Here is a 17691-nt window from a genome sequence, read left to right on the forward strand (position 1 = left end):
TTCACGATATTTCTATTTGCAGGATGATTTCCTTCTCCGCCACTATGATAAAGGACCGTGCAAAAACAAACTCGGCCATTCGCGTGCATCGGTCGTGTGGCACCGGGCACAGGTGATTGGAATATTTGCCGGGTTCGGCATACTGCTGCTGGTGGCTTCGCCGCTCCTTCTGCTGGCCGCTCCCTGTATCGTGTGCTGCAAGTGTCGCATCTGCAGCGGTGCGGCCAAGCTGGAAGAAACCGAGGTCGACTATGATGATGCGGCCGTCGCCCTTCACAGTACCAGCGGGCTGCAGCGATAAGTGGGACATTTAGGAGTGCGGGCTATATACGTGTGCTGACGTCGTTTTGCGCTTCCGAACCGAAAGGTTTAAACCGACACACGTACAACAGTAGCTTAGTGGGACGGATTTGACGGACGTTTGCTTACGGGTTAACAGATACTAGAACCTCACGTACCTAGTTGATGTTTTAGTCCAACGACAATTGCAGACACGAGGACGGGTGGTTTTTATTTTTCAAAGTTTGATTTCTGTGTGCACTACAGTATTGCGGACTTTCCGTTTGGTGTTGTTGTAGACTGCAAAAAACAAATGGTTTCCGCTGCCCTACCACACAACAAATAGTGGTAATAGTGAGTTTCATTTAGATTTGCGTTTAGTACACAACGTTGTACAACACAACCCAGTGGAAGTGATCATGCTAGTACCGTCTACCGTGTATCTTCCAAACCTCGCTCGCTAGCAAATGAAAAGATTAATGAAACGAGCATTCCGAAGGGGAAAATGGGGGAAAAGCGAATTGATCGAGGTGCTTTCATGTGTTGCGCATGCCAACGGAAAAGGAAACAAACAACTTATTCGTTTATTTTGCTAGCAAATGGAACTAATTTCCCATGATTTGATTGCTGGTGTGAATAGAATATAAATATATATATACAAAACCTATATCTATATACAGAAACAACAGCAAACCAGAGAAAGTAAAAACGTAAGCGTAAGCACAAGCATTCGGCAAGCATTAAATGAGTAATAAAGGAATTGTGATATTTACAAACGTGATTGTTTTGCAGTTTGCGCAAAATGCATTGATCATCGGTGATCATATTGGTGTCCGGGTGGTGAAAGCTTGCATCCCGTCTCTCAATATATTTACTTGGGTGTTCTGTAACACATGGGTGTTGTATCGTATGGCCACCCCGTCTGAAATCTGGCCGGCAGTGTGTGTGAAGCACATTCGAAATGCTTCACAATGCGCCACCGTTGTACTTATGCGTTGAACTGCAGACCCATCTTATTATCTGTGTGTTGTGTGACGAAACCGAGTGTAAGTGAAAGAAGAAGGGCGTCAGGGAAAAACAGCGCATGCATCGAAACACAAGCTAGTTGTGGAATGTTGTGGTGTAGGTTAACAACACGCAAAACCCCACAACCAAACTGGATGCAAAGCAGCAGAAGAAAAACAACAAACCCCCACCCGCTGCAGGGTGTTTAAAATAAATAAGAAAAGTCAACCCGTTGTAGTTAAATTATTCAATTGTACCGTATATTAGGAACGTATATTTTAACGCGTGTAAAGGCAAACCAATCGTATAATGTACAAAAGAACGAGGAATTGCTTATCCTTTTCCCTCCCCCCTTTCAGTACTTATAGGCAGTAGTAGTAGTAGTAGTAGCAGTAAGGGAGATTTACTAAGTAAATAAGTATAAATGAGAGAAATAAGAAAACAAATCTTAACGGTTGCTTTGTATGTGCATGTGTTTGTGTGTGGGGATCGTGGAATGGACACGTTTGTAAAAATGAAGTAAACTTATTCGTGTCCTTCCTTTCAAAGTGCAACCCAGTTAAAAGAAGCTTTACTGTGCTAACCGAACACCATTGAGACAGTATCCAAGTGTTGTTCATTTTATGTGAAACATGCTGAAAAAAGTCCAAGGAGAGCGAGACACACACACACACACATGTGCATATCCACAGGGCGAGTCGGTACGGTTGCGAGCAAAGCACACGACGAAACATTCTATCGAACGATCTGGTGATAATTTTTAATTATGTTTTAGTCGATCGAAATTCAAATCTAACTGTTAAATAAACTGTATTCAAACGTAAAGCGCGCCGTACCATGGTTCAGTTTTGTTACATACAGCGGAGGATCAATCCCCTTCGAGGAGGCCCAGGGCGGAATTATTTGGGGAACATTTTTTGGGGCCTCCAAAACGGCGAGACCCTACTTCGTCTACCGTTTGATCCGCCGTTGATTCCTTTTTCTCAACTCAACCACGAATCCGAAGATCAAACTATTTATTCTATTAAATAAACTTTTATCAAAGACACAAAAACACTGTCCACAAAATACTTCATTAAAAAACGTATTTACGTAAAAGCGTTTAGAAGAAAGCGTCGCCAGCGTAAGTGGATGATTTTTGCTGTTTTGTGAAGGTAGTGTAGCGAATTCCCACCTGGTTATTCTTCTTCTTGATGACAATCTTTGTTGGGGGACAACAGAGAGCAAAATGGAAAGAATTAATCACCGTTAGTGTTTAGTGTCCAGCTCACAAAAGCTAGAGCAGCACACGGTCCTCTCACTCGCCATTGCATATTATTTGTGCGCCATGTTTGTACATGATACATCGATAACGCTTGCTCACGTTATCATTCGCTTTGATGGTATCAGAATGAGAGATCTTCTACGATTGGCTATTAGTTACACATACTATCAAACAAGGGCCCTCTCGGGAGAGCGATCGATAGAGTAAATAGCTCAGGTACTGTGGCGAGAATCCTCCGTCTCGTTTCATCCATCCAGTGCCTACAGTGCGTGTCATAACTGTACAGCAGTTAAGTTTTTTAGTTATTAGGAGTAGGAAACATGGAGTGACACTATTTCCGAAGACATTATGTATTGTTTATTGTTCGGTTATTTTCCAATATTCATATCTCTTGTCGTCATGGAATGTCCGGGGGTTTAGAAGGAATCCATACATAAATATATTCCATAAATATTCCACATTGTTATTTCCATAAAAATAAACTTGTGTATAGTTAATGTACGCACTGTGCTGTTTGGACGAACGGAAAGAGATGAAAGATCAGTTGACGGATCAAGCGCTATGATCACTAGAGGGAAGGGTACAGCTAAATGAAATGATACCACGTGGTACGGAAATTTGTGCTACCTCTTCATTTGGATGCTCTCTTGGTGTCGGAAACCAAAAATTCCATCGTTTCTGAGCGTTTTCGACGGACGGAGCGGCGCAAAATACGAAAGAGATGCAGGAACCGTTTTACCTTTTCCACCTCACTCTAATGCGTTTGATAGGAATGTGTGAGGAATGTTCTTTTATAAACCTTAATTTTCACATTCCGGTCACTAAAAAAATGAATTTATGGGTATATATGGGTATGTGCCTTGCCTTGTTATTTACTATTATTTGTTATTTTTGTTATTTTTTGTTTATTTACAACTATGAAAGAAAATAAATGTAAACATGGTTTGTTGCTACATGCTATTCAGTGCCAGTGCCAATCTTCCTATCCTAATTGCTGAGCACATTTGGATTGGGTAACATTGCCAACCGGTACGATTTGTTTACCGGATGCTGTGCGCAGCGTCACTACGCGAACTGTTCCGTCCATGCCAGGATGTGCCGAAATAATAAGCCCCATTGGCCACAAGGTAGGATGCATGTTGTCTTGTTTGACGATCACCAGTTGGTTTTAGGGATACTGATCGACCATTGCAATACTTGGCTCGCGCTTGCAATTGCTGTAAGCTATGCTGTTTAAACTATCGGCTTTATGAATACCGCTGTTGCAGATGACAAAACACTCTAATCCGTTTGAATGGTATCACAAGTAACAAAACAGGCCGATTCCGGGGCATTTTGTCCCAACTTCAAATTTCACCATCGGGTCCTCTTGTGGTACCCTTCGGGGCCCCCTCTACCATAGGAGACTGGGCCTATGTATACAACTACTACACACATTTCTTGGGGTCCCCAACACGGCGAGACTCTAGGCGACCGCCTACTCCGCCTACCGTTTGATCCGCCGCTGGTTACATACAAACGAGAGGTAAGCTTTGGGCTGAACACCAAACCATATTCGGGTTTTGTAGCAATTCTCGTAAAACCCGCATTAAATAATTAGGTGCGTTTAATAAGGAAGAGCCACTTATTTACAACTCAATATCATTGTAGAAGCGGTCGATAATTTTTCCTTTTCACCACACCAAGAGGAAAAACGAACCAAGAAGGTAGCGCACTGTGGTGAAATCGCAGCCACCTGTTACTACGACCCATTCTTTTGAATGTTTTAACACAGCACAATGGAGACGCCCAGTCACACAGTGTTCCTCGTGACCTGCACTGGGACGAGATGGATGAAAAGAATGTCAAAGCAACCCATAAGGACATACCAACAGGGGCTTTCGGGTTTGTGAAAAGATGGATAGAAATGTCTAGGGAAACTGTTTGTCTCCAGAAAATTCAACCCCAGCTTACAAGGAAATCAGGTAAACGGAAAGAGATTAAGGACCCACTTGCTGAAATTACCTGTCGAGACGATACTAAACACTTGATTATAGAACTTTATTACAAGGTTCTTGGTTTTATTATTCAATTAATTTCACTATTTAGATGTGGAATTTTCTCCCAAATGTTTCTATTTTAACAAAACATGTCTTTCAATTCTTTACACATTTTACGCATTTTACACAATTACAAGATTTAAATGGTCTTCGTAATTATTCCTTCACTATATGCATTGCAATGCAGTTTGCTTCAAAATGGAACCACCTATTTACGACATTTGTTGTAACTAATAATAAATTATCGGTTACATCCGCAACATTGAATGAACGGCATGATATTCTGCTTTTCCTACACACATAAAACAAACAACTTTACAGCGTTTTGAACCTAACCAGCCTTAACACAGTGTGTTCCAACATGTAACGTATTGAAATTGTGAAATGAGTAAGAATATTCTTCAACCGTGAAAGATATCATGAAAGACAAGGGCGAATCTACCCGGTCCGGCTGCGATCTGTTAATTTACCCATTCGACCAGCTTTTTCTTTGCCATTTTGCGGTGTACGCTCAGTGCATGGGATTTCCTTAATTTACCAATAAATTAAACGGCAAATTAAGCGAAAATCAGCATATCTTACCACCATACCACTGAAGTTAACATGCCAAACTGAACGAATGGGTAAATTATCGACAGCTTATATGCCTTTGATTTACCCTGTAAGTTGAGGGTAATTTGAGCGTAAATTAACCAAATTTGCCTGGCTGTGTAGTAGTCCATCGTATCCATGGTAACACATTATGGTTACTGTGTCTTTTGCTGTGAGGGTAGAGCTGCTTCTTACTTTTGCTTAAATGAGCAACTGTTTACGGGAATTTTTAAAATTTTGTTCTTATTATCAATGCCAGTCATAAGTCAATGTGCTCCGGTTTTAAACTCTACACTAAGCCTTCCACTTTGCTCCTTGATCGGTCGACTCATTGAGGCCGTGGTGGAGGCATCCGATCGGAATCCGATCGAAAGGCCTGCTTCTGGATCAGTGTCAACAGCCGTTCCTCGGTAACCGGATTGCGGATACTTTCGTACACATTTCTGGCCGTTTCGTAGCTGTTCGGGAACGATTTATCCGTGCGCTCGCGCATCAGCACCCATTTACCGTTTTCAAATTTGCACTCGATAATTTTGTTGTTCAACTGTCTTAGTTCGCGAGTCAGCTTGATCTCACCATAGTTCTGGTCCATTCCGCCAACGTACAGCAACCCTTTCTTGCCCGGCACCATACCATACCCGGTCTCTTCCTTGATCACTAGCCGGAAGTCGATCGAGTTCATGTGGTGCGGTTTCCACTTGAGCACGCGCGGACAAACGCCCGACTCGTACGGATCGAGCGAGGGCTGGTAAATAAGCCCGTCCGGTTCGTGGAGCAGCTGTTCTTTAAACTTAGGCCCAAGCAGTGCTTGTGATTGTGAAATGTCCCAGAAATTTTTTAACCGCACACTGAACGGTTCCCTGCTGCGGTCAAGTAAGCCCTGCTCGATGGCCCGATTACGCGGTCCAATTAGTTCGTGATTGATTAACGATATCCGCTCCGGATGGAACCGTTGCTTACGCACTTCGCGGTCATTGAGATATATTATATCGTACACCAGGTAGCGAGGGTGGCGCTGCTGCCCCTGTACGTCAATCACCATCTCACCATCCACTAGCGTGTCCGTGATGTGCTGCTTCAGGTCCAAGCGTGACGGAAACCGGAGATTCTCCACCGCGAACACCGAATTGTCACGATCGAAGAAATAGATCTCCCCTTCGCGGTGTATCAACATCATATAGCGCGTTCCGTCCGCTTTCCACGACACCCGGTAGGGCATCTCGGTGAGGTAGCGTATATTGTTCATGTCCATCGAGACGGGCTGAGCGCCCGTAAAGCCCTGCAGCTTGCTACCACACATCGTGCGGACTCGGGCTTGAAGTTTCAAGATTAATGGTTCATCTGTTACTAGCGACACCTTCGGCACACCGTCCATGAAGACCGCATTTGAGTTGTACGAAACTCGCTTACGCTTGAGACTGGGACCTTCTTGGCCGTTTTCGGAATCATGCTTTCGCTTCGATCCTTTGCCGTTGCTATTCTCTTCATCGAAGCCATCATCATCCTCGTCTTGATGGTTCTGTCGATCTCCGTCATCATACTCCAAGCACCAGTCTGGAAGTTCCGGTGGCAGCGGAACATTTTCATCATCTCCGTATCGAGCGTACAGCTCCTTAATGTAATCAGCCTTGTAGATGCCCGGCGGACGAGCATCAGCGAATACACTCAAGGCCGCATCCAGGGAACAGTCCAATCGCTCGACCATGTACGAAACGATCAAGAAACCCGTCCGATTGAAGCCATGCGTGCAGTGCACTCCAATCATATCCAACGGCTTCTCCAGTTTGAACTCTTCCACAAGCTCAATGAATGATTTCGTTTGCTGAACGCTCGGTGTTTCGCCGTGGCCACGACACTTTAGCTTGATGTACCGACAGTTAGCGTCGATGATCTGGTTCTTGTCGTAGAAACGGTTTGTGTTAGTTAGATCAATCCACATGCCAATGCGTTGCTGGTGGCGTTTCATCAGATCGAACAACATCGACGGAGTGAAGTAACAATTAATGGGCATCTGTGATTGAAACTCTTGCTTTAGCGGTGTCTTAAAGGCCAGGAAAAGGCCTGCTATGAGCTTTTCGGATTTCCGCGGGCAGTGAAGCCAGCGGGCCGGAATGGGACCAGGACCACGAGACATTGCTTGCGGATGAGATTTGCTCGCACTGATGCTGATGATACGACGCAAACGAGCGTAAGTTAGTACTCAGAGAATCCCTAATCTGTTCAGATACGGGAACCGCCTAACCGATTATGGGCCGATTTTCACCTCACGAAATCGTTGTCTGTGAAGGCAAGAACACCGCAATCAGTGAAGGACCAGGAGAAAAAATAGAATATTGTCCACGAACCAATGGTCGCTTCCTCAGAGCTTTTGCCCCAGAGCTCAACACATTGCCACCATCACTTTTCGGTGTACTCTAATATAATGCGGTAAGCACTGTTGCTTTGCCGACTGGCGTTTCGAGGCCACGGATCTCATGCAATTCGTTTGTCTTCAGATAAATGGTAAAAGAAATTCCGGATTTTTACTACGCAAACAGTTGGGCTAAGAATCGGAAAGTTTCTTCTGTAAACTCGACCAGATCAGGCTACGTATATGAGCCGTGATGTGACAAGCACAAGTCAACGTTTGACAGCCAAGTTTTGGTTTGTTGATAGCCACAATTAAATCACAACTATCATATGTTTCTTTTTGCCATGGTGATGTACATTACCGCGAGAACACCCGTTCCTATCTAATCCGGCAGAACGAATAGTTCCGACAAAAAGGGACAATTCGAACGGGTAACGTTGAGTACTCACATCATGAAGCAAATGTGGATTTAGTTATCGCAACTACAGTCGTTTAGACTTGGTATGCTGAAGAAATGGATGATAAAAGAAATCTTTGGCAGGATATTATTATATACGCTAGGATCGTCCGGAACGTAGATCGAATGGCTGGCTCCTTGAACGACAGATTGCACCCGAAAATTAAAGAAGAGAGAAAGATAACCCTCGCCTCTAGTATAACTGAATTAAATTAATTTGCGAACGTAAGTAATTTTTCGATTTTTCTTTATTACACATATTTACCAGCAATTTGATATATTTATTTACCAAATGAAGTTTTTAATGAACACGTCATTACTATACGTTCGAAGAAGCGATAATCGAGAGAAATCGTTCCATCCTAACACTCACACAAATACGCACACGCATTACATATTTACTTTTACTATTTTTTGCATATTTGTTTGCCATAAGTACACCCATAATCTTTCAGTGCATAATGTAAATTTAAGTTTTACTTTTCTTGGTAAGCATCCTTTTGCAAGCCGGATAAAGCTTAAAAATGTGATCCTTACAATCACTTGACTTGAATCGTTCTTTTTTTATTTCCTATTTGAGTACTCAAGCTTAAGAAACCGATGTAATGTAAAAGTGTTTTCTGTTTCTTTGTGTAAAACTACACAACACATTCCGTGTGGATTACGTTCCACATTCCGTTCTCCAAAACGTAGTATAGTGTAGCGTAAGTAACCTAGCAGTGACAGTACTAGTGGGCGAATTCTGTTAATTATATTCTGCTTTTCTTAAGACTGTATGAAACATTAAATTACATCTAAGTACCTTTCACAATGGCACACAACTTTGAAAATGATTCGCATCGGAATCACATGCATTGAGTGTGCAACAGAATAGTGGAATGTTGCGCATAGGGTAAGTTAGTAATCAGTTGCACAGTTAGACAAATACCATGGAAAAACAATGTATCGAACTAGCGTAATGTAGATTTTTAACAATAAGTTGAAGAAAAGTATAGTTAACTAAACATAGAAACCCACACAAGAAAATAGGTGCAAATAATAACGGTGAAAAGGGTCTGAGGGAAATCTTTGTAGTATTCAGTACTCGAACGTATCGCGAGGGCATCGGTTTGAGAACGAACAAGGCAGTATCGTTCTTCGGCGGCGTAAATTTCAACTCACTCAAAAAGTATATGGAACTTAAATAATCACAGATAATGATAAGAAATTGTATCCGCACGGATAATTAAACACTGTTTTTTGGAACATTCACCGACAGGATGGTTTCACGATTGTTTAATCATGAATTTTGCTAAATTCAAGCATCTCTGCATTTTGAAACGGTTCCGTTTCGGCTTCCGAGATAATTTGCTTCAACCACTGTTGAATCTGCATTGTGTGTTCTTTTGTTTTACCTGAACCGGTACTTGTTAGGTTAGCCGCACCATTACCATCCAATCCGCTCTGCAATCCGTACAGTTCGCCCAGCACAAATGAAAGGCTTTTTTCATACATGGAGGAAGGTACTCCGTCAAACATATGCTGTAATTCCTGTTCTGAAAGTGGAATGTTAAGATTGGTTTCTTGTACCACCGGGGGTGCAATACTGCCGCTGGTGCTGCTGCTGCTGCTACTCGAAAGACCATCGGTGTCGTGAGATGGTTGCTTTGAGTTTGTAATCGTTTCATCGTCCGTAACCGAGGACAACGACGCATCGACGGACGCGGAAGAGCTCACCATTGGTTGTTGTGATTTAATGAAGCGGGATCCTACTCCTCCGCCCAGCTTCGACTTGAGTATATGGTTGCGTAGGATTTTATTTTCCGTTATAAGCCGCTTGTAGAAACCACACTCCGGACTACCTTCTTCTGAGGGACATTTGGGATCGGTCTCCGGTTCCGATCGTTGTTTCTCTTTCAATGGTGGTATTTCCGAGCACGAATTAATCGTGAGATTGGTGACGTTCTTCAAATTGATCGTACTGCCACAGCTGTTCATCGTGACATGGTTTACATTTTTCATGCGCTTATCTAAAGCCGCCTTGCAGGTCGTCGGTTCGCGAACGTTCCCTTCCGAATCGGTGGCACTGGCGACAATCAATCCATCCGTTTGTGAAGCTTTGGGTATCATGCGCTGTGGTGGTAGCGAAAGTGAAATCACTGTGTCGCCATCACGCGATACATTACGGATGTGCTTCGAGTTGCCATTGGCAACGCTAACTACGTTGTTGTTACTACCATCGTCCTGTTGCTCATCACCTTGGAAAGAAAGTGAATCGAACGGGATGTCGGTTATGGAGTTGCGACCCCTGTACAACCGATGCGTTGTTGGATCGATTTTACATGCACGCAATAACGATTCTGTACCATCGACTGTTGGCTGTTCTTCGTTGGTCACATCCACCGTCCCTTGGTACGGCTTGCTTCCACCTATGGTTCGATCGATGAGCTCACGGCTTTCGTTCAATGTAAGGTTTATGATCGATTCCCGAACCATTTCGGCGCTGTCCTTAATGAGACTACGGTTGTTGAAAAACTCCACCACAATCTCCTCACTCTCCGGATTTCGCTCATCATCCGCACCTTGGCGACAGCTTTTATGCATCAGATCGTGGTCGTTCGATGGGAGAATGTAATCTTCGTTTTCGAATGGTTCCTTCTGTAGAATTACGTTAAAGTTGTCGATGTTGTACCTGCCGTACGTGCGTATGCGCCCAACCAGCTCATCCTCGCCGTCGCCCAGAAAACGTATACTATCGTACTCGAACGTGATGTGCTGCGCTTGTTGTACCACGACGGTAAGCTGTCTGAGCAGGAGCTTCTCCCTCATATCAATCGCTTTCCGCAAACGGTCGAAAGTATCCGTAACATTTTGTTTTAACTAATCAGGGGAAAAAATAGACATAAAAAACCATACCATTGATCACACTCATTCCACGGTCAAACAAAAGAAACATCTTTCATTACCTTTTCGAAAAAAGCATTATTTCTGTTAACATCCATCGTCATGGATTCTATCGCCGTCAGCTACCGGGAGGCGGGAACTATATTCCTCACAAAACGAGGAAAATTTGGAACAGAAACTACAAACTATTTTCACTAGCAAATTTGTCTGCTTTTCTCTGCGCGAACATCACTTTTATTTTTCGACGATTCGATTGTTTACGTGCTGTCAGACTGCTGACAGTTTGGGCATGCTGGACAGAGTGCTGTTTGGGTCATAAAATCGAGACAGTTTTTGACCCATTTCTGATCGAACGAATTATTACAATATTGTTTGAAACAGGTTTGGTAGTAATAAATATCCCGTCATGGGTAGTAATCCAAGTTTTATTAAATTTAAGCAACTTCAACATTGGAAGTGTCTGTTTATCCTTTTGCGAAATGTCACACACGTGTGACAGGTGAAGTAAATAAATAATCCTGAAAAAAAACGGCAATCGTGTGTACCCGGTTGGCTGCAGGGGGTGGTAATACTTTCCGGCTCTACTCCACTACTCGATTACTGTGCGCAATTGCAAGAAATGGATTCGTTTTCGTTGTTATTTCTTTAACAATCCTGCTCTTTTTCAGATAAGTGTGAAGCAAATGTTCGAGTTCATCGACTAGTTGTTTTGTTTTGCTACAAACACTTTACGGACAAGTGAAGAGTTTCAGGATAGGTGGCCCCATAGGACACCGTCGTCATAATCCTCGTCTGAAGCTAATCAAAACCGTCGTCCTACGTCATCGTCCTATTGCACTGAGTTTTGCACCTGATTGAGCAATGATGTAAATGAGCGAAAGCATGCCCAACCATGCCCGTGAGTCTCTGGTGTATGTGTGTAGTGTTACAGGATGAGTGCACTGAATCAACAAATTGCGGATAGATCCGGGGCGTTGAGAAGAACGTGATGATGGTGCGCGAAGCATCTTGCCGTGCCACCGCCAACACACCCGCACGATGTCAGTAGAATACGGCAGAAACGAAACGAAAGTGTCCTGCGACAGACTGCCGCCGTCATCGTTGGATCTGGCTGCTAGAGACGTATCAACACCATCAGCTTCATCATATGTATAAATCAAGGGCACAGCTTGCGAGTGGACCGCCCGTTTGGTGGCTAAAAATAAACAACAATGCACGGAGAACATCGTTACTGTCCCCGACGTGGTCGTCGTTGTCGTGGCCATGAACGTCAGCTCGTAGTTAGTTACCAGCTGCAGTTGAACCCGATCGCTGCAGCCACTTTAGCGTCCTGCGTTTGGACGGCATGTTTACTGTCTTATATAACGGCAGTGAGTGCAGTGATACAAACAGCAGCGTCGTACGATCATATTCGGTCTCCAGTCTAAGGCACGGTGTAAGGATTAGAAAGAAAAGCTCACGATGGATAAATCCGTGCCGGAAACAAGCGGTTCCAAGCCTCCCGCTGGTAACGCAAATCTTACCAACAACGTTAGTAGCAGCGGAAAGGGCAAACGACCGTTTCTCGGTTTGCTGTCGAAACGTTCGTCACGTGTTGAGCCGCAACGATGTTCGGAGAGTGAAGACGAGCAGCAAACGGTCGACAGTGGATCGAGTTTTAGTTTGCTCGGGAATCATCACACTATTCCGCCACAGCACGCAACGAAAGCAAATAACAATAGTAGCAGCAACAGTAACGGTGGTACCGTAACCGCTACGACGACATCAACTAGCAGCACTAGCCAACGGCAAGATTCGTCCAATCCAAGCGATACCAACTCATACCAGCTGCTCTCAACGTCATCAACGACGACAACTACTACCACCACCTCGTCAACGGGACCGGAAGGCTCAACGGCGACAAAAATTCCGACCGCGGTACGAAAGCGAGACAATTCCTCCACCCGTATCTCGCTTGGCAATCGTTTGAGTAGTTACGTCGCAGGAGGAAACACATCCACCACTAGCGGAGGCGGAGGACAGTTTAATCTCTGTTGCTCGATCGACGAAGCAATTGTGAAGTCACCGCCACGGAATCGCTACTCGCACCCAGCTACGGGCAGTTCTAGTGCGGGCAGTGATTCGTACGATCTTGAAATGCAGCAGCGTCGGCAACAGCTGAAGCTGGAACTAACGGCTAAATCGAGCACCAGCTATCCAATAGAGAAGACAAGCCCATTGCGCCACCGTCGACCACTGGAGGTGGGGCCACGCGTTGAAACGCCACAGGAAGAATACGATGTCAATGGACGTGCTCCGAAAGCGACGGTATCGCTCGTCAACAATCGTGTGGTAACGAAACCGATCGTGTTTCGGGAATACCAGAACCACACGCAACGTGCAATTATGTCGAGCAAGTCACGGTTCAAGGAACGGTTCCTACCGCCTCTGCATCGGTGCAATATGGACGGTTACGAAAAGATGGAACAGCACTACAGCTCTCCGAATATTGCCGAAAAGGAGGACGATTTATTACTTCCCGGTGGATGCGATCCTAACGATCAGCGCGAATCTCGCAAGTCAATGTCGTTCGACATGGTAACTACCGCATCCGGTGTGGTCGGGATCGGAAGCGGTATGGACGAATCGGAAACGAATGCTAAAGCCCCTCCTGGCTCGGCCGATTCGCTCGCTCGCCAAGCACTAATGGCGGCCCACGTGCTCAACTTGATTCCGGCAGAAAAGGCACGGCAGCGAAACTTCTTACATGGCCGGCTCGGATCCACTTCGCTGTTGGGTGCAACGGAACTGGACAAGATACTTCCGACACGGGAAGTCACCATCTTTATTGGCACGTGGAACATGAACGGCCAGAGTCCACCGCGGCAGATGAACGATTTCGTGCTACCGACTGCGCTCGAACACGTACCGGATATTATTGTTTTCGGCACACAAGAGTCCTGCTCGGAACGGTTCGAGTGGGAGGTAACGTTACAGGAAACGTTGGGCCCTTCACACATACTGTTACATTCCACCAGCCTCGGTACGCTACATTTGGCAGCCTTTATCCGGCGCGATTTGATATGGTTTTGCTCGGAACCGGAAGATGCCTGCCTTTCGGTACGGCCCGGTACAGCGTTCCGCACTAAGGGTGCGGTCGCGATCTCCTTCTGCCTGTTTGGCACGTCGTTCCTGTTCGTAACGTCACACCTGACGGCACACCAGCAGAAAGTGAAAGAGCGCGTATCGGACGTGAAAAAGATCATCCATGCACTCGATCTTCCTCGCAATCTGACGGTGAAACACCGGAACAAGGACGTTACGCAAAACTTCGACAGCGTGTATTGGTGTGGGGATCTAAATTTTCGTCTGGGCGAACCGAGGGAGAAGCTGATGCAGTGGATCGAAACGACACAGTTCCCACTGCCGGCCCATTTGCCGCACGGGTTTATGCATACCGATCAGCTTACTTCCGTGCTGTCGGATGGCGCAGCCTTTCGGGGGTTCCGAGAGGCCAAAATTACTTTCCCGCCGACGTATAAGGTAACCATGCACTACTGATCCGTGTCGGTGGCGTACTTAGCATCAATGTACGTATTTGTTATTCATTTTCATTTCCAGTACGATCCCGGCACACAGCGTTTCGATTCGTCCAGCAAACAACGCGCTCCCGCGTACACCGACCGGATTTTGTACAAATTTAAACCCTTGCCAGTAACTACCGTTCATCGGCGTAGCTCAAACTTACCTCCAGGAGGTAAAATTTCGCACCCTCCGTCACCTGTTAAATGTTTGGCGTATGATTCGGTACAGAGCATAACATCATCCGATCACAAGCCGGTATGGGCACTGTTCCGGAATATTATCCGACCTGGTATTGATACGTAAGTTGCGATGTAGTCTACTGTTGACTGCTGAATGCTAATTATTTGTACATTCCACACAGCGTACCACTCGCAGCCGGACTGTTCAATCGGGAGGTTTATCTAGAAGGTATGAAACGCCGTTTGGACAATTCTGGAGCTGGTTCATCGGCCGTGTGCAATATACAATGACGCCGGTTATTCGACCGTTAAGGTAAGAAGTATCACTCACATGAAATGGCTAGCTGATACAATAGTCCAGTCCAGGAAGCGGGCCTGTTGTAGCGAATGTGAATAAGCAGGGAATTAAAGTGGAACAATGAGTTGATCAAACCATGCGATTTGACAATGCGCAATGTCGGAGCTTAATAATGATAAGATGCAATACTTTCTCAATTTTGAAGTCTGGGACTTAAGTGGCGGTGCTACACAAACCCACAAATATCGTGTAACATTAACAATACCGGACGAAGAACAGTACAGGATGTGAGTCTCGTGTATTCCTTCGTCTACCAACGCAATAGAAAAGTGCAAAATGGCACCATTGAATAGTTTCCTCTCTCAACGGAAAGCCTTAAGTGTTCCTTCTCAATGTACTCTAGTCAGCGGTGCTGTTGCGGTTTTTCTGTAAGCGAGCATCATATTTCTAGTCATTGAATACACATCTTACTGTAACATGGTAACGCTGCATAAGCATCTATAAAATGGAACTTAGAGGTTCGGACCGGCTCACTCAATTAGATACCAAATATTGGAACAAGTGTTTAGCACGAGTGTAAGTGTGTGTATGCATAGATGCGTTACTATAATGCAATTGAAATCCCAAATATAATAGCATAGAAGCAAGTGCAAAAGGACTTGTAGATGATAAAAGACCCTACTGCTGCGTGGCAAAGCGTACAAGACAAGATTGCCATTGACTAAAACGAGTTAAAAGACAAAAGAAACCTGTAGCCTTTCTCTATTGTTTAGATAAACTAGAAACAGTGTATACAATGTATTAAACTGAGATAGTAGGACAGATGAGGGTGTGCGTATAAGACTCTATATATGAGTGTCATGTGTTCCGATAGATGTTTAGGGTGAAGCCATAACTACGGGAGATATTCGAGAATGAAATCGTTCCTCTCAATAGTGCTGATGGAACAGTCACAGGACAGTGATCGTACATCGTTCGATTAAACTTACGGAAAGGAAAGACGTGTCTGAGGTAAAACTTTACAAACATATCTAAAGCACTAGGCAATGTCAATTCATATTTAAGGAAAAGTTTTTCTTTTCGAACCGCACGTTTCTTCCGTGAGTACGAGATACGTTCATGATATCAGTTTAATTTGCTGTTTCACATTGTGATTTTAAAAATTTGGAAAATTTACTAGTCATCAGCGTAACTGTGGATATAACGAAAGAGATGCAAGCTGTTTATTATAGTTACTATTACCGTTCAGTTTTGTCCTAATTGTAATAATTTATGTCCTTATTTATTTAATCATTAGGATTGTAAAAGCTTTATCCTCTTATTTGGCGGAGAGCTTCTTGAGATAATTCGATCGCAATCTCTCACAATTTAGCAATCGAAGCGCGTATTTCGGCAATTGCTTAAACTAACTGCAATGTCTCGCAAACGAGATCTAGTGTGATAGCTAGTAGACCGGTCGTGCAGCACTAATGTGTATGTAATCGATTTATTCTTGTCCAGCGGTCCTGCGTTATGTGCTGTTGTTTGTAGCGAGCATATTCTAAATATCATTAGCAACCGTGTTCAACCCGAACGCTCAACCCAACTATCTCGATGGTAAAAAAGCGAAGCAAATATCTATCTATCCTACATCTGTGCCTTTGGCTGTTTTACAAACAACACAAGTTAATCCAGAACTGTTGGGCAAAAGGACCATTAAGCAATCGGTTGTCAGACACTTTACGTACGAAAGTTCTCGGAACGAAGGGAATTTATGATCTCGATACTTATCGATAACTTCAGGTCCCATTTATGGTTGACCATTTGCTCTACTTGAGCTAGTGAATACCATCGTTTTTTTAAAGATTACTGCATAACAAACAATATTCCACAATCTCTGTTCCACTAACGATGCATGCATTCCTACAAACATTCTCCAGTCAAATGAATCCCTGATTTTGATCGAACACGAGCGATCAATTACTTCACAACTAGCAGTGATTAGCTTAAGATGGAAGTCACGTTTAAACGCTGCTTTCGAGTGTTCGTTTTCAGAAAATGAATGGTAAAAAGCAATGAATTATAGCAATGCGTGCTATTGCAAAGAGAACAGGCACCTCTAATGCAACTACCCTGGGTTTTAATGTGTATAAGGACTTGAAATTAACAGATTTCACATTCATTATCTCGCGCTGTTAGCCGTAGTCTTAGACAAGTGGACGACAATGAATGGCCATCAACCAGTGTAACGGCGTCCGCAGATAGGATCACACTGCTTATCAAACAGGCTACAACAATATAACTCAAACGAGAACTGTATCGACATCTTCCAAATGCATTATTTTATAGGAATGTATAAACCATCAAATAATAGGCAGAGAAGCAAACAGCAGCGAACAGAAAAAGAAACAATTTTATAGCATCTAAGAAACAGTACTCATGGAAACTCTCTTCTCAGCACACAGATGCTGAAGATTAAAACTGTGGCGCTCTAGAACAATTAGAAGAAAAAACGTATCTCAACAAAACCACACATTTTTGCTCATCTAGATCAGCAATGATTGTAAAGTGAATAAAGAAAAACCGCAAATCGGCGGCGATGCTGATTTCTTTTACCATTTTCACACTTCTCTAAATGTAGTGCTTTTGCATTGTGTTTCATTTTGTAACAAATCTGCTAAGGTTTACTAATATCACAAACACACAGTTTGGTGGTCTGCTTAACGTCGTTTACATTTCAATCTATCATCGTCCGACATACACACGTACATTCCTCTGCTTTTCATGCCTTCTCGAAGTAAAA

The 17691-nt window shown here is 44.0% G+C and overlaps 4 protein-coding genes across 6 annotated transcripts in view; 2 read left to right on the forward strand and 2 right to left on the reverse strand.

The window, feature by feature from the left end:
- Positions 1–1964, forward strand: part of LOC128301058 (mucin-5AC) — a 50588-nt gene extending 48624 nt beyond the window's left edge. For all 3 annotated transcript variants that reach the window (XM_053037368.1, XM_053037369.1, XM_053037365.1), the window contains one exon: positions 23–1964. In XM_053037368.1, the coding sequence (XP_052893328.1) occupies positions 23–301 (279 nt within the window). In that variant the 3' untranslated portion in view covers positions 302–1964. The remainder of the gene's footprint in view (positions 1–22) is intronic.
- Positions 1965–4599: 2635 nt separating this feature from the next.
- Positions 4600–7733, reverse strand: LOC128302354 (mRNA-capping enzyme). The gene is made up of 2 exons (XM_053039162.1): positions 7524–7733; positions 4600–7457 (listed from the first exon to the last, which is right to left on the reverse strand). Exon 2 carries the CDS (start codon positions 7310–7312, stop codon positions 5507–5509), a length of 1806 nt encoding a protein of 601 aa, XP_052895122.1. The 5' UTR covers positions 7313–7457; positions 7524–7733; the 3' UTR covers positions 4600–5506.
- Positions 7734–8255: 522 nt separating this feature from the next.
- Positions 8256–10985, reverse strand: LOC128302482 (uncharacterized). The gene is made up of 2 exons (XM_053039317.1): positions 10931–10985; positions 8256–10844 (listed from the first exon to the last, which is right to left on the reverse strand). The coding sequence occupies exons 1-2, from the start codon at positions 10970–10972 to the stop codon at positions 9261–9263; spliced, it is 1626 nt and encodes a 541-aa protein (XP_052895277.1). The 5' UTR covers positions 10973–10985; the 3' UTR covers positions 8256–9260.
- A 1344-nt stretch (positions 10986–12329) lies between these two features.
- Positions 12330–17471, forward strand: LOC128301894 (inositol polyphosphate 5-phosphatase E). The gene is made up of 3 exons (XM_053038562.1): positions 12330–14390; positions 14469–14731; positions 14794–17471. The coding sequence occupies exons 1-3, from the start codon at positions 12330–12332 to the stop codon at positions 14900–14902; spliced, it is 2433 nt and encodes an 810-aa protein (XP_052894522.1). The 3' UTR covers positions 14903–17471.
- The last annotated feature ends 220 nt before the right edge of the window (positions 17472–17691 follow it).

Source organism: Anopheles moucheti, chromosome 3 (genome assembly GCF_943734755.1).
Source record: "Anopheles moucheti chromosome 3, idAnoMoucSN_F20_07, whole genome shotgun sequence".
In the NCBI taxonomy this organism is placed as follows: domain Eukaryota; kingdom Metazoa; phylum Arthropoda; class Insecta; order Diptera; family Culicidae; genus Anopheles; species Anopheles moucheti.

What these genes read in the sequence shown, in the direction of transcription:
- LOC128301894 (XM_053038562.1), top strand. Translation starts at nt 12,330, where the DNA reads ATGGATAAATCCGTGCCGGAAACAAGCGGTTCCAAGCCTCCCGCTGGT. An exon ending in CTTTCCCGCCGACGTATAAG is followed by an intron (nt 14,391 to 14,468) that starts GTAACCATGCAC and finishes TTTCATTTCCAG; the next exon opens with TACGATCCCGGCACACAGCG. An exon ending in ATCCGACCTGGTATTGATAC is followed by an intron (nt 14,732 to 14,793) that starts GTAAGTTGCGAT and finishes CATTCCACACAG; the next exon opens with CGTACCACTCGCAGCCGGAC.
- LOC128302482 (XM_053039317.1), bottom strand. Translation starts at nt 10,972, where the DNA reads ATGACGATGGATGTTAACAGAAATAATGCTTTTTTCGAAAAG. An exon ending in ATAATGCTTTTTTCGAAAAG is followed by an intron (nt 10,845 to 10,930) that starts GTAATGAAAGAT and finishes TCCCCTGATTAG; the next exon opens with TTAAAACAAAATGTTACGGA.
- LOC128302354 (XM_053039162.1), bottom strand. Translation starts at nt 7,312, where the DNA reads ATGTCTCGTGGTCCTGGTCCCATTCCGGCCCGCTGGCTTCACTGCCCG.